Genomic DNA, 23,603 nt, shown 5'->3' with positions numbered 1-23,603 from the left:
AAAACTTCAGAAATGTAATTACTTGGATTTTAATTGTAAATAAAAAATAAAATAATTCATTTAAATATTTTAATCTGTAGACACTTTAAATTTAAGTAAATGAAAAAGCCATTACAGCACATTTAGCTAAACTATTAGCCTACATGAGAGGTTTTATGTTTATATTTCAATTCAGTTGATAATATGTTCATATTTTCACACTCACAGAGCTTTTCTGCAGTTCCTCAGAGCAGGTAACAGTCTCCTTCGACCCTCTTGTGATGATCTGATCCTGTACTTTTTAAGGTCAAACTCATCCATCACCTCCTCTGACATCAGGATCATGTTTGCCAAAGTTGAACATTGTGCAAGAGAAAGACGTTTGTCGTTTGTTCCAGATTGTAAAAATGCCTGCATTTCTTCAACTAGAGAACTATCCTTCATCTCAATCAAGCAGTGTGACAGATTCATCCATCTTTCAGGACTGATATTGTCATTTGTGTTTAGTGTGTTTTTAAGATTGTGGATTATTTTCTTGATGCTCTCTGGGTTGTTCTCTGTGTGAATCAGCAGATCCTGTAAGAGCCTCTGATTGGACTCCAGCGAGATGCCATGAAGGAATCGAAGGAGAAGATCCAGGTGTCCATTTTTACTGTTCAAGGCTATATTAACTACTTCTTTCAGAAACACATCCAGAGAAACATTTCCAGACTGAGTTCCTGTCAGGAACATTATAAGACTGTTCTTGTGTAAATAGCAGAAAAACACATACAGTGCTGCAAAAAACTCCTGAAAGCTGAGATGTACAAAGCTGTAAACCTTCCTGTGATAAATCACAGATTCCTCCCTAAAGATCTCAGTGCAAATCCCAGAATACACTGAGGCGTCAGTGACGTCTATGCCGCTCTCAATCAGGTCCTCCTCATAGAACATCACATTGCCCTTCATCAGCTGATTGAAAGCCAGTTCAGCAAGTTTCACAATCACTTCTCTGTTGGACTGCAGTAGTTTCTCTGGATCTCTCTCTTCATACTTCTGGCTCCTCATATGAGTTTGAATGAGGAGGAAGTGTATGTACATTTCAGTCAGAGTTTGAGGGATTTCTGCACTGAGATCTTGTTTCAGGATATTCTGAAGCACAGTGGATGAAATCCAGCAGAAGACGGGTATGTGACACATGATGTGGAGGCTTCTTGCTCTTCTGATGTGTGAGATGATTCTGCTGGCTTGATGCTCATCACGGATTCTCTTCCTGAAATATTCCTCCTTCTGAGGGTCATTGAATCCCTGAATTTCTGTCACACGGTTGATGTATTTGGAGGGGATCTGATTGGCTGTTGCTGGTCTGGTGGTTATCCAGATGAGAGCAGAGGGAAGCAGATCTCCTTTCATGAGGTTTGACATCAACACACCCACTGATGAAGTCTCAGTCACATCAGAAACTTTCTCACTGTCTGAAAACATCAGTGTAATTCTGCTTTCATCCAGACCATCAAATATCAACACAACTGTACATTCATCATAAATCTTTGAGTCCAGATCTTGAAGTTCAGGATGAAAGTCCAGCAGAAGTGTGTGAAGACTGTACTGATGATCTTTAATCAAGTTCAGCTCTCTAAATGGAAGCACAAACATGAAATCTACATCCTGATTGGCTTTTCCCTCGGCCCAGTCCAGAATGAACTTCTGCACAGAGACGGTTTTTCCAATTCCAGCGATGCCTTTAGTAAGAACAGTCTTGATTTTGTCTTTCTTTCTTCTCTTCTCCTCATATCCTAGTTCAGGTGAAGGATCAAAGATGTCATTGCAGTTGATTGGAGTGTCTTGGAGTGTCTTGTAACTTTTCTCCATCTGTAGCACCTCATGTTCTTCATTCACTCCTTCACTCTCTCCCTCTATGATGTACAGCTGTGTGTAAATCCTGTTCAGGAGAGTCTGATTCTCTTGTAGTTTGATTCCCTCAAATAAGCTCTCATATCTGTTCTTCATGCTGGTTTTGTGCTGGTCTTTGACTCTCTGCAGATCATCATGCACTGGCTGGTGAGAATCGAGCTGCAGGGCTGCTTCTGTGTCATGATGACTGATGGGTTTCTGACAGGAGGAGGATGTGCTGGTCTGACAGGACACATCTCTGATCTGCTCAGCTCTCCCACCACTGAAAATACAATAAGAAGAACAGAGAGACAAACATTTTTGTTAAAATAAAGTATTTAAATATGTCTAATATGTAGAAATAAGTGTTTCCTCTTTATGGCAGATTTCTATCTATTGTGGCCAACTGACTTCCTAATATCACACATGTAGATCCTCAAGGTTCTGTTCTCGCACTGATATTGTTTACCCTTGTTTCCAGCAAACTGTAAATAAATTATGAACACCAGGCATTTGGGGCAGATAATGACCTGCATATTAAAAGTAATGAGACATCAATATTTCAGTAGTCAAAATGTTCGGAAAAAGATAAAGGCGGCTCAAATTCTTGACAAAGTTTTACCAGAAACCATTATTTTAAAATATCACAGAAACACAGACATGAAGAAAAGGCAGTGTTCATGTGAAATGATTACATGTAATTGATTTACTTGTAAATGGCGACAGATGACGGATGATTATTAAATCAACAGTTATTCTGAAGAATATGTAAAGTTTGCTGTTGAAGCTAAAGGCACAACAATAAACATGATAATCAACAGCTGGCTTACTTTTCCATTTGTTGACATGACATGGTTTGATTCAGATGGAAAATATCATTAAGTTGGGTGCCCAACTTAGAGATAATCACTATATTTATAATGAAACCATTATATTAAAAATATATATTAATCATATAATAAAATATCACAATTATTGTTACTACTAAAGCCAATATAATTTTCATGGGATCTCCTTCAAAGCTTTAAGGATATTTAGTTTTTAAATATTTGTTCTGTGTTTTTAAAATGAACAGTTTAATTTTAATGACAGTATATTATTACATATTATGTATATATACTTATATACAAGTTTAATTATATCAAGTGCTGTGAGAAAAGGCTATAAATCTCCACCTCCAACATCCTCACTCGCAATATAGCTTATACTAGCCGAGACTCTTCTTTATGTGTACAGATGTGTGTGTACAGATGTGTGTGCACATGTGTGTGTACAGATGCGTGTGTGTACAGATGCGTGTGCACAGATGTGACGTAATGACGCAAAGACATGCTCGAATCCCCTGCAGAAATCCACCAGTACCACTGGAATTAAAAACATTATTACAAGCTTACCGCTTTGAATCGAGCTACGGCAAGCAGAGAGTTTTAAACACTGGCTGGTTATGCATTTTCTCAAATATGTATTTTGGATAATTTTTAACCCCAAAAAAGCTACGGACTGCAGCTTTAATGACAAATGTCGAGAGCGCATCCAAGAAATGCGCGAGCACAAATCTCTCAACTCGCAGGCGGATTTCCTTCACTATCACACAAAACTGGACGCACCTTCTCAAAAATACAGTCTCATGGCTCTTGTGCTCTCGCTCAGATATTACGTGTGTGCTCAAACTCAAAATAATCGTGATTATGATTTTTGCCATAATCAAGCAGCCCTAGTAATATAATTAGAAACATTCTATAAACCTTCTGCACACAAAAGTATAATTTCGAAATTATAATTACAAACAGAGCATTAAATCTATGTATTAGTGTAAAATAGGGTTAATACATTTTCGTTTAATTTTACGGTGAATTAGTCAATTAATTGGTATAAGCTGACTTTCAATGTTGTTTCATTTTGTCAGTTATTGTTATTTTTTTTTATTTAGGAGTACGAATCATAACTACAATTTGTGTGAGTCATTGATGTTTATTTGATATTTTGAGGAGCTACTTTAGAATATTTCAACTGGAACGGACCACTAGTGGAAACTTTTTCCATTTTATTTACATTTAATGCAAGTTCAATGTAAAAATTTATTTTTATTTCTGTTGTTGCTTGCTTTCACTTCAGCAATACAATCATATGTGTGTCTTATCAAAAGAAGCCAGTAGTCCAAAGCATTCATGAAATTAAAACCTTTCAAGTTTTTAAATCACTAAATGGAGTTTGAATGTCACCTAGCGGCCATATTGGCTACTGCGCCTAAAACTCCCAGATATTGATAGTTTGAGACAAATTTCAAAGACAACTTGGTTGGATTTACTACTTTGACTTGCAGTTTTAGGGTGCTCAGGCACAGGCTTTACAGGTGAAACTCGAAAAATTTGAATATCGTGCACTAGTTCATTTATTTCAGTAATTCAACTTAAAAGGTGAAACTAATATATTATATAGACTCATTACATGCAAAGTGAGATATTTCAAGCCTTTATTTGTTATAATTTTGATGATTATGGCTTACAGCTTATGAAAACTCCAGTCAAAATTAGAATATTGTGAAAAGGTGTATTGCTTAAAGCCATAATCATCATAAAAATAAATGTATGCAGCACATTAAGTTCAGCAACCATTAAAGTTTGGATATGTATTTTTCCAGTCTATGTTTAAGAATAGGGTCGCCAGGTGAGAGGCTGATGAGACTAACTAGTGATCTGGATTCCAAGTCTATCACCTATAACAGGGATCTCCAACCCTACTCCAGGAGAGCACACATGCCTGTTATTATCCTGTAACCCTGAACAGCTTGATTAGCTGGTCCAGGTGTGTTTGATTAGCCTGACTACGTCAGACTTCGTACTTCCACTCAATTTCATTTCGCTTCTGTACTCAGTTTGAGACAGCGGCCTATCTATCCGTTTTCCTCCGGCCTGAAAACAGCCGGCCAATCAACGAACAGAGGGCGGGCTGAAAGCCGTGACGTAGTCGGTAAGCGCCGAGTTTAAGATTAGGTCAGGGAAATCGAAAACGACCGCGGATATGGAGACGCGGATGCAATTCGCTCTGTTGTGGAGAATATTCCCGGCATTAACAAACTGAAGCCCAGAAGCTGAAAGCTGCGCTGGCTGAGTTCTCCGAATGCTCTCGAATCGCTCTCGCGGTATTTTGATGGCATACGTCACAGTCACGTGGCGTCGGCGCTGTATCAAGTCGGACAACATTTTTAACCGGCATGCACTGCTTCAAGTCAGCCGCCGATCGGTCTGCGCAGAGCTGCATGAAGTCGAACAAGCCTCTAGTGTGTTTGCTTCAGACATCATTTTCACGTGACTAATGACGTAATGATACAAGCTCCGAAGCAGTGGTTCATTGCAAGGACCGTTCGAGTTTGAAGCAAGCTTCGGAGCGTCGGTGTCAGACGTAACATCACTAGTTGTGGCCCTACTCCCTTTGGGAAAAGTTTAATTTATTAACTATTACCGATCGTCAGCGAGAAACTGGGGAGCCTTTTGACAGGTCAGTGTCTCCTTTCTTTTCCAGGTCTTAAATGTTGCCATGACATGCTGTAATCTTGCAATTAAGTTGCAGCATTTCCGACAGACTCGAGATGAACAAAGAGCTGTGTTTAACAGAACTAATCCTAACTTTGGCTGCAAATATTTTTTTGTTTCTCTCTACTGTCAAATATCAGTTTAGAGGCCCTGATTGTACCATGGATGTGTAGATTAACTTCGCATAATCTGCAAAAGTCGTTTACAGCCATGTTCACTCCGGTATTTCGCTCGCATCATCAAGTGTTTACAGCAGGTTTACAGTGGAAGTTCGATCATAGATTTGAGTTCGATGCATGATGTCTGTGGTTCGATACGGCTGTGTCGGCACATAACATACGTCATATATAAACTTATCTGATTGGCTTACGGGTAACCAATGATTTTAAACTTCAGACAAGCGCCCCCTAGCGAGAGAGAAAACACTTCTCTATTATGCCATTACAGACTCTGTCTACGAAGCAAAGTGAAGTAGCAGAGTCTGGTATTACCAGGCTAGTGTTTGATTCAATATTATGAAGCTGCAGACTCGGAGCCTGCATCTACAGTCCCCCACCGAGAGTCCTGCATTCTCAGACCCCTCGTTTTTCGAACACAGCGCCTCCTGCTGTTCGAAAGATCGTATAACACCCGCACACAGAGTATAGCGCACGCTTATCCAAATGCAATTAAAAACAATAGGATGAAATATTACTGTCTCCAAATAAATGATCCAATAAATATTTGCGTTCCCTGCTTAATGCATGTGCCAAAAAAAACTCATTGCGATGGAAGGGATACAATTACAGATTGAACTATCTTCTGAAAAATAGTATGTGATATTATATTATATTATATTTTTTTTATTCAAATTCCAATTTTTCTTTCAGTTCAATCTATAATGGTCTAATTAACATTACCATGCTAACATTACAAAATCTGTTTTTTTTTTTTATATTTTGAATGCGAAGCAAAACAAATCAGAATAGACAAAACACCAATAATAAACAATTCTGTACTTTATTTAATGATCACCTAAACATCATCTTGCTGTAAAGAAAAAAGGAAGAAAAAACTGTGTTCGTGACTTTACTTTTCGTCTTCAATTGCATAAAAAAACTAATTTATAAGTCGCTTTGCATAATCATAAAATGATATGTTGCTGGGTTCGGCAGGGGCGACTCCATCGATGTATGGTGTACCCTGGAATAGCCTACAACAGTATAGGCCCGATAGCACATGTCTTATGATGTTTCAAAAAAAAAAAAAAAAAAAAAAAAAAAAAAAAAAAGATGTTTGCAAATGTTACCTTCATGTTGCACTGCTCTGTTGAAGTCCCTTGAGATGTTTTTGAACTTTGGACAACTTTGTGGGTTTGAAATATATGGGGGCACAAAATGGGCAGTGAAAATCACTGCAGCATTTATGACATATCTACAAAAAGTCCAAGGTTAAAGGCTAACGTTAGCTATCAAAATATTTTCGGGGGGAAGAGGGCGAAAAAACATACATTAACGGCTCAAATCTAAACTATCTTTACAAATATTAAATGGACTATTCATATGTTGTATCGATGAGCTAAATTAGTTTTATTAAAAAATAAATCAAACGAGTAGGGTACTACGATTTGCTAAATAAAATTGAAGATAGCCTACTCACGTTCACATGTTTATCCGATACAATTTGATAGGAGGCGCTGTCTCGAAAAACGAGGGGTCTGAGAATGCGGGACTCTGGGTGCAGGGGGACTGTAGATGCAGGTCTCCGAGTCTGCAGCTTCATACTACTCGTTTGATTGGGGTTGGAGCTAAAATCTGCAGGACAGTAGCTCTCCAGGAGCAGGGTTGGAGACCCCTGATCTATTCAATCTGGATACATATTTTATATAGCCTTTTTACTAGGGCTGTCAGTTAAACGCGTTATTAACAGCGTTAACGCAAACGCATTTTAACGGTGTTAATTTTTTTTATCGCGCGATTAACGGTCTTTTTGGCCTAGCAAACTTTGTAGTTTGTTTTTTTCACATGCTTTTGCAACAGGACGTCATGCACTGCGCTATGAAACCCATTCATTTCAATGGCTTGCGCCGCGCGAGGACGTTTTGAAAGCGCAAGCGGATCTAGCTAGACCGGAAACAAAACAACAGGCACGCTGCACACACTTGTATGGGCTTGCGAGCCGGATGCGCGAGCACGAATCTCTCTGCTCGCGCGCGGAATATAATGTGCCGAGCACGAATCTCTCTGCTCGAGTCGCGCGCTCTCAGATACACGCTGCTTTTCTCTGGGCTCACTCAGAGAATATGCCTGCACTTAAAACGTGTTCAGTGCAATCGCGAATCTCTCCTCTTCCCCAGCTAACAATTTTAGATTATAAGAACGTTTTCATAACGTTGCCATTAAGTTATAAAAACGTTATTTCTGAATGTTATAGGAACGTTCAAAACGTCCAGTTTTGAGTGGATGACGAGCGCGAGACGCAGAAATGGACGCCAATAAGTTTCTGAATGGAAAGTTTACTTTTAAAAAGTTGCCAAATGGTTCCATTGACGAGACCAAAGTGATCTGTGTGTGTTGTCGTTGTGAACTGATCATCATCGCAGCACGTCCAGTCTGAATACCACTTGATGATGGCCAGCACACACACACACACACACAGCTGATGCGAATTCTCCGCCCCCTCGTCAATATCAGGACCTCGTCAGTATTTCTTTCACCCTTTTATTGATGGACAGTGTTACATTGAGAGATTATTTGCTCCAAGTGAGAATGTTTTAGTGTGAAATTGAACAGTATATGCCAATGTTGTTTTCAATAAAAAACATTTGCACAAAGCAAGCCGATCCACTTTTCCATGTTGATAAGAGCATTAAAATGAGAAAAAATAAGCTCCAAGTGATAATGTTTTAGTGTGAAATTGAACAGTATATGCCAATGTTGTTTTCAATAAAAAACATTTGCACAAAGCAAGCCGATCCACTTTTCCATGTTGATAAGAGCATTAAAATGAGAAAAAATAATGGGACAAAAAGAAATCAAGAGACATTTAGAATAGATAAAAATGTGCGATTAAATGCGATTAATCGCGATTAAATATTTTAATCGTTTGACAGCACTAGTTTTTACCCTTTATTTTAACAACTATTTGTGCGGCCATACACACACACTTGTTTGTTATTGCCAGTGTTGTAGTTTTCAGGGGCGATTAATATAATATAATTAATATAATATAATATAATATATCTCGTCTAGGGCGCCAACAGAATCTGGACCGGCCCTGCACTTCATGATACTCACACAGGGTCAGAGGTCACAGCAGGTCCATCACTGAGACCAGGAGGATTACCCATGGAGTGGTTACTCTTCATGGACACACAGCTGAATCCTGGATATGGTCCATCACTGAACACAGGAGGATTACCCATGGAGCTGTCACTCTTCATGGACACACAGCTGAATCCTGGAGATGCTGCTCTCTGAGTGTGAACAGCCGCCTCCTCCTCTCTCTCCTCACACACACTCATTTTACAGGTTCGGTTCTCCTCCTCTCTCTCGTCACACACACTCATTTTAAAGGTACGTTTCTCCTCTTCGTCCTTGATGTGACACTTTACTTAAAGGCCTATATGTGGACACAGAGGACATGCACAAAACACAATTGAATTGACACATTTTATTTACATGGCATTTAACTCATTTTAACTTAACGTCAACAGTTTTTCTCCAGTTAACAGTGTTTGTTTGTGGAGCACAACATGTCTGACATGTCGGCCACACTTTCAAACACAGCAGTCTCATTTAAACAGTGGATTCACCTTCACTTTAATGACACTGCTGAACTCTTGCAGGTGTTTTTCACAATCCGTTTTTTTTTCATCTTGCATTAAGCAAATATGATGTTATTTTTATGTTTATCCTATTGACCACACTTTCTTTCCCCAGTATTACTGCGTCACTCAACACACACATAGGCGTCGATTTCGGTGGGGACGGTGAGTCATTTTTTATCCACCACAATTTTTTTTTTTTTTAACTCGTGCTCAATTTAGCCGTTCTGCTGCTGCGCTGGCTACAGTTGGTGTACAGTTGAGACACCTTAAATAACTTGCGCAGCAAGCACAAGTTGTGATTTTTGCTGTGCACATGCATATTAGTGTCCTCTATCTCCGATCCGAAGATATCGGCAAAAGTTTTTTTTCTAAGATAAGACTTTTACTTCACCATGCACACTCCACAATGAATAGCTTATTATCCTTATGTGACTGTTAAACGTAACATATGGCATATTTCATGATATTGTGTCATGCAAGGTCATTGCAAAATCACAAGTGTATCAACTATACCCCCGATAGAGCTCTATGTTTATGATAACAGGTTAAACGTCGTAATTAGCCAGACGCAAATGAAGATAAAATGTGATATTTGTGATATTTAAACTGTGTATTATTAATGAATATATAAAATATATTGTTTCTGTTTTATAAATTTTAACCAGTGCTAATTTAAATAAAATTAATGAATTTAAATGGATGAATAAACAAACATGTTGCCCAATTGTTATTTTCTTTATTTGTCTTTATTTATTATATTTGCAATGAACGGTTAGTTACCTTTACATCATTAAAAATGGGTGTCTCAACTCTACCATGGTACCGTCTCAGCTGTAACGTTACCACATATGGGTACAGTTGAGACAAAGTTGAGACAAAAAGCACTTTATTTTTATGAGCTAATTGTGGAAAATATAAACTACTTATGGGTATTATTGATTGATAATATCTTAGTCTACAAGCTAATGAAATGTCATGTGGAAATTCACTTCTTTTCAGTATCTATTTTTGTGTGAAAAATCAAAACGCAAAGAGTGTCTCAACTGTACTCAGTCTACCCTACGTATAAAGCAGAATAGTGTCATGTCTAATGCTTTTTGAAAACTTAAGGCTTTCTTCATAAAACGAGTCGGACATCACATTTTTGTACACATTTTTATATATTTACATTAGTAAGCTACAGGACATCGTCTTTCAAAACAAAACAAAATGCGTCATTGCACCCAGCACTTCTCAAAATGCACTTCCGAATGCGTCTCTGTCCCCAGCACATTACAAACCAAACTGACGCCCATGAACACACATTATAATATAGATAATACAAATAATACGTAAAGCCAGCCGAAGATTTCGACATTAAACTAATATTCTCCTGTTAAAGGAAAAGGTAAGTGTAAGTTTAACCCTTTTATAAGTGTTACAGTTGACGTGTTGTGAAGTAGGCCTATAACTAAAGTATAACCGTCAACTTTATCATGTAATGTTATTTGCTTTTGAGTTCGTCATAATGTCTGTTTAGACGCAAATACTCCATCGATATTACAGCTATGAAAAGTTTAACGAACTTACTGTCACGAGTGAAGCGATTGCTGATTTTCTGATCTCCTGAAATGGCCTCTTTACGGTCATCGGCTGCTTTCGGTTTCACTGTGAGACCGTTATACAGCAGCTCCTCCTAAAATGGATTCTTTTCACACTTCCGGGTTTAGAAAGAGGAAATAAATGACAGCTGTGCCACTTGTATTGAAGTAAATGCCAGACCATATAAAACAAAAAATATTGCGTTCCAACTTGCACAATTCTTATAAGGCTATAGGGAATAGAAAAGTTTGAAACAACATTTAGGGATTATTTTGTTAATGGAAATATACACAAACAAAAATGCTACAATTTAGAATTTTGCTAACTATTTACCCAACAATTACTTTTGAACATTCTGTAACTTTGCAACTCCATATCAGTTATTAGAGTATTAGTCTGCTTAATATCTGCTAACACTTTATTGTGATGGTCCTCCAACAGACATTCTACTGAATATAAGCTTTGTAAAAATAAAAGAGTCTCTTATTCTCTAGCGTTTTCTGTCAACAAAACCATAAAGTTTGGCATTAGTAGCTTATATGTGCATTTGAAATGGTTCAAGTAAAAATTGTAAACCTTCATGTATGGATGTAATTGTGGCTGGAGAAGCAACAACAGATCGACACAGTTGGTGTGACATCAGGCCTCGGAGACATACATAAAATTGAACACATTTAACACATTTGGACATTTAACATAAAATGTCCAACGAAGGGGAATAAAGTGTCCATGGTGATAAAAGTGACCAAAATAAATCAAGTGATACTTGTCAAATGACGTCTAATGGGGTGGTGCAGGTATGACATCACTCCATTTTTAGGCCAAAACGCAGTTCCCGGAATCAATGGTTTTTTTAAATGGGATTTTGGTTAAATGGCTGAAATAATGTCAGTGGTGAACACAAGCTCAAGACACTTTCACGTTTTATTCTACAACATAAAATTCATCACTATTAAAGATATTTTGAAGAACGATTGGAACCAAACAGTTGTGGGACACCACCATTGACTTCCAGTAGAAACAAAAATGCTATGGAAGTCAATGGTGCCCCACAACTGTTTGGTTCCAATCGTTCTTCAAAATATCTTCCTTTGTGTTCAGCAGAAGAAAGAAAATCATACAGGTTTGCAACAACTTGAGGGTGAGTAAATGATGACATTTTTGGTAATGTAGTAATGGTGGTGGCACAGTCTTTTAACTTCATCAATACATCAAGGAGGTATGAAGCCCATTTTTGACATGCTCTGGTAAGTCATAATTATGAGATGAAAAGTTTAAATGATTACTTAAAATGTCAAAATTATGGCTTAAAGTGAAATTATGACATTAAAGGCATAGTTCACCCAAAAATTAAAATCAGCCCATTATTTACTCACCCTCAATTCGACTGTCAAAATGTTTATTTTTTATCTAAATTATGAGATGAAAACTCAAAATTATGACTTTAAAAGTCAAAGATAAAAAAAAAATCAATTTTGACAGTTGGAATTATGACATCAAATAAATATTGAAATTAAAAACTATGAAGGTAATAATTGAATTGCATGCGCAAGGTAAGATTTGTGAAAGAGTACATAAGATTGCAAGCCTAAAATAAATTTGCATGCGCAAGAGAAGATTTGTAAAGGTGTAAATCGCCCTTCAAGTGTAAGAAAAAAATATTTGCAGCATATAACTGTTATTCGTAAGTGTAATTAACTGTTATTCGTAAGTGTATTTTGAAGCTGCAGTTTCATGCTAACGCAAAATAAATAGGATCTGTATTCTTCAGACTTTCATTTCTCCACACTTACACTTTTGGCACAGTTTTTGTGCACAAATGCGGCCAAAAGCACTGCAGGCCTGAGAACGGCAATCTGCAAGCAAAAACAACAGAGGCAGCAACTGCAAAACAGATGAATTGCGTAAAATCAAACTTTGTGTTAAAAAATAAACTGTTGCAAATGACTGAAAAAGTTCCCGGAATAACCTGATTTGTAGCTACAGTTGCGTCTCTCTTTTACCTGCGTAAGTGGTAAAGAGTTATTCGTAAGTGTAGGCCTATTTTGAAGCTGCATGCTTCATACTAACGCAAAATAAATAAGATCTGTATTCTTCAGACTTTCAAGTTTAACATCAGCTCAGTGGTGTAACAGATTATATAATGTATAAAATTTAAATCCAATAACATTTACACCAGCTCGAAATTCAATATGAATGCCAGTCAGCCTGGTGCACAGCTTATTAAGTAATGATTTATTTAGTTAGTTAGTTGTTCATATATTTATTTATTTAGCATGTATGTGTGCATTATAAGTACCATTTCGGCAATGAGAACAATTCTGAGCCAAACAAAGATAAAGGTGTGTTCTGGTGACTGGCGTGTTTATTGAACCAACCAGATCAGAGTGAGCGAGAAGCTCATCTGATTGGCTACATGATGAAGGTGGACCCGCCCTCCTCTTAGCGCTTGCAAAACTCAGTGAGTGAGAGAATCGTGCCACAACTGAAACCGCAGGTAAAAGAGAGACGCGACTGTACAGATCGGGTTATTTCGGGAACTTTTTTACCCCATGCAGGGGCGGATCTAGGAAAATATTTATGGGGTGGCAAGAGGGGGGCAGGAATTTTTGAGGGGTGGCAACATGGCAGACGTATATATACTGAATTTAATCACAGTTAACACAGTTTGATGAGAAATCGTATGTGTAACACACTACAAAAGGGCATTATTTGTATCTGTTTTGTGTGTGTGTGTGTGTGGGGGGGGGGGGGGGGGGGGGGGTTGGGGGTTGAACTATACTAAAAGTTGAACTATACTCAGTTGAACTATACTCCACAGTGATGAATCCTAAAACAAGCTATAAGCTGCATACCGGTTTTTCCCATGGAAATCTGTGGTGAGTGCAGAGTGCACCTCTGTCCCTCTAGGGGGGTTCGGGGGCATGCTCCCCCGTAAGAAAATTTTGTGCTTTTTAATGTTAAATTCATCAATCTGGTGCACTTTGAGAGTTCAAAATAAAGAGCTCCAACCCATATTCAGTGTGCAAATTGAACAAAAAAAAAACTCAAAACTCTTTTTAGTTGTGATATAGTGTCTGTCTACATTACACTACTATATAATAATAGTTATAATATTAAATAAAATACCCTGTGAACATTCACACGTTTGCTTTATCATAGGCTACAATTTATCTCCATAAATATTAAATAATATTTTCTTAATTCTGCGCATGTATTTTTACTTACTTACATCAATTGCTCGATCAATATTATTATCACATATTTTACATTTATATTTTTAACTGTACACAAACAACTTAATATAGCTAAGTTTGTGTATATTTTACACGTAGTAAAATACTGTAGGCTACTGCTTATAAACACCAGACAGATAATGATATATGAAACAGATGTTCTTTACTCATCTCACTTGCAAAAAATAAATGCAGTAATATAAAGCATAGAAACGCACAGGTGAAATACACTGAAAATGATATATGCATTTAAAAATTTGGTCGGGTTGAAAACTTATCTCTCTGGTAATGGAACTCGGTCGCTGTTGTCTCTTGCTCTCGCTGTCTCCCGCTCTCGCGGTCAGATCACCGGAAGTATTTGCCCACACAATAAAGTACGAACGTCAACGGTCGTCATATTATGCACGGAGCGAATTCAATGCAGTCGGACATTGGAGATTCGCGTTCGTAAATTGTCAAATTGGCCATAACTTTTAATTCGTTGCCGCCAACTGGGGTGGCAGCAGGGGTGGCAAGGCTTTCTTTTAGGGTGGCATTTGCCACCCTATGCCACCCCGGTAGATCCGCCCCTGACCCCATGCACACAACAAGTCATTCAGACATTTGCAACAGTTTATTTTTTAACACAAAGTTTGATTTTACGCAATTCATCTGTTTTGCAGTTGCTGCCTCTGTTGTTTTTGCATGCAGATTGCTGTTCTCAGGCCTGCAGTGCTTTTGGCCGCATTTGTGCACAAAAACTGTGCCAAAAGTGTAAGCGTGAAAAAATGAAAGTCTGAGTATTTATTTTGCGTTAGCATGAAGCTGCAGCTTCAAAATACACTTACGAATAACAGTTAAATGCTCCAAATATTTTTTTCTTACACTTGAGGGGTGATTTACCTTTACAAATCTTCTCTTGCGCATGCAAATTTATTTTAGGCTTGCAATCTTGTACTCTTTCACAAATCTTACCTTGTGCATGCGATTCTTTATGACATCATTTTACCTTCATAAAAAAACTCAAAATTATGACACAAAAAGTCATAATTCTGAGATTAAGTGTCAAAATTGGCATAAAAAAGAAAGAAAGAAAAAGGAATGCGTCATTGCACCCAGCACTTCTCAAAACCCACTTCCCGAAAGCGTCTCTGTCCCCAGCACAGTTCAAACCAAACTGACGCCCATGACACATTAGGCCTATAGGCTAATATAATAGATAATAAAAAATATACGTATTTAAAGCCAACCAAAGATTTCAACATTAAACTAATATTCTCCTGTAAAAGGAAAAAGTAGCCTAAGTGTTAGTTTAACCCTATTATGCGTGATATAGTTGACGTGTTGTGAAGTAGGAAGTCATTAACGTTATTTGCGTTTGAGTTCGTCATAAGGTCTGTTTAGACGCAGATACTCCATCGATATTACAGCTATGAAAAGTTTAACGAACTTACTGTCAAATGTGAAGCGATTGCTGATTTTCTGATCTCCCGAAATGGCCTCTTTACGGTCATCGGCTGCTTTCGGTTTCACTGTGAGACCGTTATACGGCAGCTCCTCCTAAAATGGACTCTTTTCACACTTCCGGGTTTAGAAAGAGGAAATAAATGACAGCTGTGCCACTTGTATTGAAGTAAATGCCAGACCATATATAACAAAAAATATTGCTTTCCCACTTGCACAATTCTTATTAGGCTATCTAAGGAAATAGAAAAGTTTTTTGGGGGATAATTGTTAATGGAAATATAGCTACACAAACAAAAATGCTACAATTTAGAATTTTGCTAACTATTTACCAAACAATTACTTTTGAACATTCTGTTGATTAAAATTTTGCAACTCCATATTATTAGAGTATTAGTAGACAGTCTGCTTAATATATATCTGCTAACACTTTATTGTGATGGTCCTCCAACAGACATAAGCTGTGTAAAAATAAAAAAAGTCTCTAATTCTCTACCATAAAGTAGAGAATCAACCATAAAGTTTATATAAAACTTCTGTAAAACTTCCATAAACTTCTGTCAACCATAAAGTTTGGTAGGCTATTAGTATGTGCATTTGAAATGGTTCATGTACAAATTGTAAACATTTATGTATGGATGTAATTCTGAAGTCAATAGGTTTTTTAAATGGGATTTTGGTTAAATGGCTGAAATAAGGTCAGTGGTGAACACAAGCTCAAGACACTTTCACGTTTCTATGACATAAAATTCATCACAATTACCCCACTTGTGATCTTTTTAAATGTTTAAATGTGACTACAGAGGCTGTCGAGGAGATTGTAGGCTACATCATCACGCTGAACAGGTAAACTCCACTTTTACAGCATTGTTATGGTTATAATTGTTCTCTTACAAACTATTCTAACTCAAACGTTCTGGGAAAATGTTTTTAGTGATTCTCACCAGCCTGCAGCGAGCAAGTTAATTTACTGCGTTCACCACAGGAGTTTATAATTAATATTATTAGGCCACCAAACATTTTGGCAAACTTATAAAAAGAAACGCTTTAAAGACTCTCACGGTCAAGACGTGATGGCGGCATTTATCAAAAAAAAAGATTACGTGTAAGAACGTCTGAACTAAGTACGTCGCCTTACAAGATGCAGGCCCTGTCTGGTCAGGACTATGAAGATGAGATGCTTCAAAAAGTGGTGGTGGGGACATCACATCCTGAGCAGACACACTCTGTCAGTTCAAAGCTAGACTAAAAACACATCTCTTTGACCTAGCATACACATAATACATTATAGACTTCTATAAATTCAATGTTAGGCTGCATAGATTAGGTCAGCCGGAACTGGGAACACTTCCCTTAAATCTTGATGTACTCGCTACATCATAAGAAGAATGGCATCTACGCTAATATTAGTGTCTTTGTTTATCCCAAGGTTTTCCCGCAGCCTGCCGGATCCAGGCCGTGTCCAGATCTGACGAGGGAGCTTTGCCTGGACCCGATGACAATGCAGTGCTGAAGTATCCACTATCCTCTCCCTATGGATCCCTTTCCCACTCTACAGATAAAGCGCTGTGAATTCCGGCTCGCGTACCCGAAGTGATAAAATAAAACAAAATTCTGTATCAAAATTTATAGGCAAGAAAAGTAGTTTGTTTAGGCTGGGTTGTATGAATTACAAACCTGCGCACATATTTTAAAAAGCACATAACGAATTCTGAATGAGCATGTGAACGCCGTCAGCGTTAATCACAGGTTTGCGTTTAAAGTCTGATCATTTCGACGGAGGTGAATCAATCAAAGTTAACTTTAGCTGGAAGTAACATTATTCAAGAACCGCTATAACGCCAAAACAATCTGTTACCTAAAATTATATGTTTATCTCTGCACAGCAAAATCCCCAGTGTTAAATTAACACTCTGAGTGTGGACTCATATAAACACTGAAGCAGTGTTAAAGTTAACACTGAAGCAGTGTTAAAGTTAATGAGATAATTAAGTGAATAATTGAGGGATGATTGAGCATCATTGAAGACACCTGATGATAACAAGCAGAATCACTGAAGGAGAAAACCGTAATTGTAAGTCACCATTATGGCGATCAGTATTTGCTTTAGTTGGGCTCTTGACCCTTTAATCATTAACTTCAGATTTTGTTTGGCTGCTGTACGTGAATTATAACAGCCAGATGAACAAATAGAAAAGGTGATCTGATGGTGTTGGTTGTGTTTTAACATAATCATTTTTTCACAATCATGTGACCTGAATCACTGAACTCATATATAGGCCAATTTCTGAATTAGGTTTACTTTATTAATTATAGCAGCACTGTCCTTGTATGGCATCATATCTTTAGCCTTTTCAATGAAACCAAATGATCAACAAAAAAAAAACGTCAAAAATTATCTATGTTGGCACACACAGACATCAAGAATTAGCATATGAATCTCAGCAATGGTGACAAACAGATCACTTCTGAACATAAGCTCATTATTTATTCATGCAGCAATGCATGATTGGAGCCATGAATGAGTTTTTATTGGTGGCACCCAGAATGCACTGCAACATGCTTTAATAATTGTCACCATTGTTGAGATTCACAGGCTGATTCTTGATGTCTAAAAACTGTATCAAATAAATGAATTTTTTGTTTGTATATGAGACGTGTATAAAATGAATTTCTGTGGATTACTTTGTAAAAGTTTAAAACACTATGCTGTGCAAGAATAGTGCTGCTATAATTGATAAAGTAAACCTAATTTGGGCTCTATATGTGTTCAGTAATTCAGGTCAAATGATTGTGAAATAATTATTATGTTAAAACACAACCAACACAATCAGATCACCTTTTCTATATGTTCATCTGGCTGTTATAACTCACGTACAGCAGCCAAACAAAATCTGAAGTTAATGATTAAAGGGTCGAGAGCCCAACTAAAGCAAATACTGATCACCATAATGGTGACTTACAATTACGGTTTTCTCCTTCAGTGATTCTGCTTGTTATCATCAGGTGTCTTCAATGATGCTCAATCATCCCTCAATTATTCACTTAATTATCTCATTAACTTTAACACTGCTTCAGTGTTAACTTTAACACTGCTTCAGTGTTTATATGAGTCCACACTCAGAGTGTTAATTTAACACTGGGGATTTTGCTGTGTGTAAAGCTGCTTTGAAACAATCCATTGTTAAAAGCGCTATATAAATGAAGATGACTTGACTTGACTTGACTGAGCAAAAGTGTCCATCTATTTAATTTAACTGAATAAACCTGTGTGGTATTTTTGATTTCTTAAGGTTGTAATGGTGGTGCAGTCATTTAACTTCATCAAGACATCAACGTGGTATGGAAGCCCATTTTTGACATGCTCTGGTAAATCATAATTATGACATAGAAAGTTGAATTTATGACATAAATGAGATGAAAAGTTTTAATTATTACTTAAAATGTCAAAATTATGGCTTTAAAGTAAAAATTATGACAATAAAGGGATAGCCTAGTTCACCCAAAAATGAAAATTAGCCCATTATTTACTCACCCTCAATTCAACTGTCAAAAGATTAATTTTTAATCTAAATTAAGAGATAAAATAATTATCTCTTATAAATAATTATTAAGAGATAAAATAATTATCTCTTTAAAAGTCAAAGATAAAAAAATAATTGACAGTTGGAATTATGACAGATCAAATAAAAATTGAGATTAAAAACTCAAAATTATGACACAAAAAGTCAAAGATTAAAGGTCAAAATTGGCATCATTAATTTCGACTTTAAAGGGAAAGTTCACCCAAAAATGAAAATTAGCCCATGATTTACTTATAAAAAAATGCTTTTCATTCCATAGTTATGACTTACCAGGGCATGAATTGTTTCTTTTGTCAGACTGATCTCATGAAATGGCGTATGTATGACACGCCAATTCGTATTTTCATTTTTGGCGTGCTATCAACACGCATAATCGCTTTTCAGCGTGTTTATCAACGCCTTTGACTTAACGTTATATTACTGTATTATGTATATATAAATATATGACCTACCCCAACCCCGTCCCTAAACCTACCCGTCACTGGGGTTAATACCATTTATGAGTCTTCTCCTACACAGCAAAATCACCAGTGTTAAATTAACACTGCTAAGTGTTTATATGAGTCCACACTCAGAGAGTGTTAAATGAACACTGAAGCAGTGCTAAAGTTAATGAGATCATTAAGTGATTAATTGAGTGATAATTGAGCATTATCGAAGACACCTGATGTTTACAAGCAGAATCACTGAAGGAGAAAATCGTAATTGGTATGTTACCATTATGGAGATCAGTGTTTGCTTTAGTTGGGCTCTTGACCCTTAAGTCATTAACTTTAGTTCTTTGTTTGGCTGCTGTACCTAAGTTATAACAGCCAGATGAACAAAGAGAAAAGGTGATTTGATGGTGTTGGTTGTGTTTTAACATTATCATTACTTCACAATCATTTGACCTGAATAGAGCCCAATTTCTGAGTTACATTTACTTTATTGATAATAGCAGCACTGCCCTTGAAAATCATAATATTTGTAACTTTTATAATGTAATCCAAATAATTTCTTAAAACTTAATAACATACAAAACAGTTTTTTTAAACAGACATCAAGAACCAGCCTGTGAATCTCAACAATGGTGACAATTATAAAGCATTTTGCAGTGTATTCTGGATGCCACCAATCAAATCTCATTCATGGCTCCCATCATGCATTGCTGCATGAATAAATAATGAGCTTATGTTCAGAGGTCATCTGTTTGTCACCATTGTTGAGATTCATACGCTAATTCTTGATGTCTGTATGTGCCTAACTGAAATACTTTTAAGGTGGGTTTTTTTTTTTGTGTAATTGGTTTGATCATTTAGATTTATTTGAAAAGGCTAAAAAATGCATACTCTTCAATGACAGTGCTGCTGTAATCCATAAGGTAAATTTAACTCTGAAATTATGAGTTTCGCTTAATGCTTTCAACGAGTTCAGTGACTCAGGCCAACTACTGATTATGTTAAAACACAACCAACACCATCATATCACCTTTTCTCTTTGTTCATCTGGCAGGTATAACTCAGGTATAGCAGCCAAACAAAATCTAAAGTTAATGACGTAAAGTTAATGGGTCAAGAGCCCAACTAAAGCAAACACTGATCTCCATAATGGTAACATACCAATTACGATTTTCTCCTTCAGTGATTCTGCTTGTTAACATCAGGTGTCTTCGGTAATGCTCAATTATCACTCAATTAATCACTTAATTATCTCATTAACTTTAGCACTGCTTCAGTGTTCATTTAACACTCTCTGAGTGTGGACTCATATAAACACTGAGCAGTGTTAATTTAACACTGGGGATTTTGCTGTGTACCATCCTAGGAAAAGAAATATCGCTCCACAGATGTAGATATAGATTTTGCTTCGTTTCGCTCGGACATGTAACGGCGTACACATACACGCGGAATCGCTCGGACATTTAATGGCGTAGAAATACACGCAAAAGATTTCGGCGTGGACATACACGCGGATAGCTCAAAATGCGTATAGATAACACGCCACTTGAATTGAAAGTGGCGTGTATGTTTATGCAAAGTCATGATGTCATGTTGCTTTTGTGGCGGAATTGGGCTTTCATAAGGAATCCAGATTTATTTGAAACCCTTTAACTCTTTGATCCGGTATTGAGAAAAATACATTATATAGTTACTCTTTTAATCATAGTTCCCTTTCGAACGGTCACTTCGTATTGCGTGGCTATACGCAGTGGGAAACTCCTTTTCCTCGATTTACTGAAGCCTTTATGAAAAGCGCATGTGCAGCTGCACAGCAGAACATGAACGTCTGGCTCGCGCATTGGCTGCGCTGCGGCAACTGCATATCCAATGCCGCGGGCGAGCAACCAATGAGATCACTCTGCGTCATACACGTCAGAGCCTGCCTAGGGGGCGTGTCCTCAGACTATAATAGTCCCCGAATTCACCATTATAGTAGATTTTACTCCTTCAGCGACAAACTTCACGTCTCTGACCACTTATTGAAAGCCTTCGCCGTCGAACAAGCCTTCAGCCTGAGCGAGCTACAGTTCAGCAGACGACACATTCAACCGTGTTTCTCCTGACGCCGTCTCTCCTGTAGCTATCCGGCGATATCCTTTTTCATTATTCATTGCATTTAACTGTGTGTTTTATCTGTACGAGCGTTGTTTCAAATTGTTTCCGCGAGGCGGACGAACACGCTGACTGCATCCCTTGCCTGGGACTTCACCACGAGGAGAATGCACTGTCTGCCGGCGGAGTGCGGCCTGCGAGAGCATGCCCATCTCCGTGCTGTGAACTCGGCTAGCCCTCTCCCATGATGGCGATGCCGCCTCAACCGCGCTTCCCTCTCCGGCCCTACTTCAGCCGAAGAAGAAGAAGCACCGCAGCCAACGGCAACCGGAGAGCAAGGATGTTAGTGAACGCACGCCGGCCACGTCCCCGCGTGCCTCACTCTCTCCAGCTCCTTCATCTCCGGTCCTGTTCGAGGGAGATCAGCGCAAGCCGTGCCGTAGCACTTCAGCCCTCACTGGACGCGCGTATTCCGCCTCCGGTCAGGCTGCATCGGCCCTGCACACGATGTCCGTGCTGCAGGTTTACCAGGCCAAACTCCTCCGGTCTATGGACGAGGCTGGCCCGGACCCTGAGGCCTTTCGGGACCTGCGAAGCGCCACGGACTTGGCCTTGAGAGCTACCAAGGCCACCGCACAGGCTATCGGGAGGAATATGGCGAGTTTGGTCGTGCTCGAGCGTCACTTCTTGCCTAAACGCTCTAGCTCGGCGTCGAGTGCTCACAAGCTAGCCTCGTCGACGCCTCGGCCAACAAAGCCCGCAAAACAGGCCTCTCAGCCCCGCCCTGCGGCTGATGCCCAGCGCCAGGCGAGAGCAACCAAGCGCTTCCCGCTTCCCCGACGCCAAGGCCCAAGACCAAGCGCCGCGCCCCACTCAGCACCGCCAAAGTCATCCTAGCACGCAGAGGAAAGAGAGAGGGCACGGGTCCCGCACTCGCCGGACCACCTTTGAAGAAGCCAAGAAAACTTCCCACAGCCCCCTGTTCAGTTCCGGCGGCTGGGGATTTTATTACTGCAAACAGGCCCGCAACAGTAAGCGCGTTCTTGCAAACAAACGCCGTTTTCACGGCGACCCAAATAAAGCACAAAAAGAGCATGTTTCACAAACACAACACATGGGTTCACGGTCCCCCTTCATCAGGCGGCCCCTTCCCCGTTGTAATACTGACTTCCCCACACGCAAATGCTTGTACAGTCAGTCCAATACTCAATGTGTGCACAAATCACAATATAAGGGTATCAGGTCCCCCTTCACTAGGCGACCAGCCCCAATCTGTGTGTCAAGCCCTAGCCACACGGGTTCTAGCCTGGCAAGCTATCCCCGATGTGTCGAGTTGAGTCATAAACACTATAAAACGAGGTTACTCGCTCCAATTCGCTCGCAGACCCCCAAAATTTCAGGCGGTTCTCGAGACTTCGGTGAGAAGCAACGTGACAGCCGCTATTTTCTGATTCCGAAAAAAGACGGTGGTCTCAGACCCATTCTAGATTTGAGACATTTGAACAAAGCTCTCATGAGGCGGCCGTTCAAAATGTTAACTATCAAACATATCCTCGCGCAAGTGCGCCCGGGGGATTGGTTTGTCACAATGGATCTGAAAGATGCTTACTTTCACATTCAAATAAATCCTCGTCACAGGCCATTATTGAGATTCGCCTTCGGGGGCCAGGCTTATCAATACACCGTTCTGCCGTTCGGTCTATCTTTGGCACCCCGCACATTCACGAAGTGTGTGGATGCAGCGCTTTCTCCTCTGAAACATCAGGGAGTGCGCGTGTTAAATTATCTCGACGACTGGCTGGTGCTGGCACAGTCGAGAATCGAGCTATTAGCTCACAGGGATTTCATTCTCGGCCATCTAAAATGCCTGGGTTTCACAATAAATGTTTCAAAAAGCAAACTAACCCCCAGCCAGAGCGTGATCTTTCTGGGCACAGTTTTAGACTCGAGAGCCATGACAGCGCGACTCACGCCAGAGCGTGCGCTCTCAGTGCGAGCGCTTGCAAGCACTTTCAGAGCGCGCGCCACTGAAGAGA

General features: G+C 38.8%; 1 protein-coding gene across 1 annotated transcript; it reads right to left on the bottom strand.

Moving 5' to 3' along the window:
* Positions 1–201: 201 nt before the first annotated feature.
* Positions 202–9,002, bottom strand: LOC130095238 (protein NLRC3-like). Its single transcript, XM_056261925.1, has 3 exons — positions 8,939–9,002; positions 8,660–8,893; positions 202–2,134 (listed from the first exon to the last, which is right to left on the bottom strand). Exons 2-3 carry the CDS (start codon positions 8,884–8,886, stop codon positions 202–204), a joined length of 2,160 nt encoding a protein of 719 aa, XP_056117900.1. The 5' UTR covers positions 8,887–8,893; positions 8,939–9,002.
* Between the last annotated feature and the right edge of the window lie 14,601 nt (positions 9,003–23,603).

The sequence above is a fragment of the Rhinichthys klamathensis genome, unplaced genomic scaffold (genome assembly GCF_029890125.1).
Source record: "Rhinichthys klamathensis goyatoka isolate OS25496 unplaced genomic scaffold, OSU_Roscu_1.1 h1tg000189l_1, whole genome shotgun sequence".
NCBI classification, from domain to species: Eukaryota; Metazoa; Chordata; class Actinopteri; order Cypriniformes; family Leuciscidae; genus Rhinichthys; species Rhinichthys klamathensis.
This window is presented reverse-complemented; position numbering and strand designations above follow the sequence as displayed.

Coding starts and splice junctions, on each gene's coding strand:
- LOC130095238 (XM_056261925.1), bottom strand. CDS start 8,886: ATGAGTGTGTGTGAGGAGAGAGAGGAGGAGGCGGCTGTTCACACTCAG. Junction 2,135..8,659: donor GCTGTGACCTCTGACCCTGT/GTGAGTATCATG, acceptor TTGTATTTTCAG/TGGTGGGAGAGCTGAGCAGA.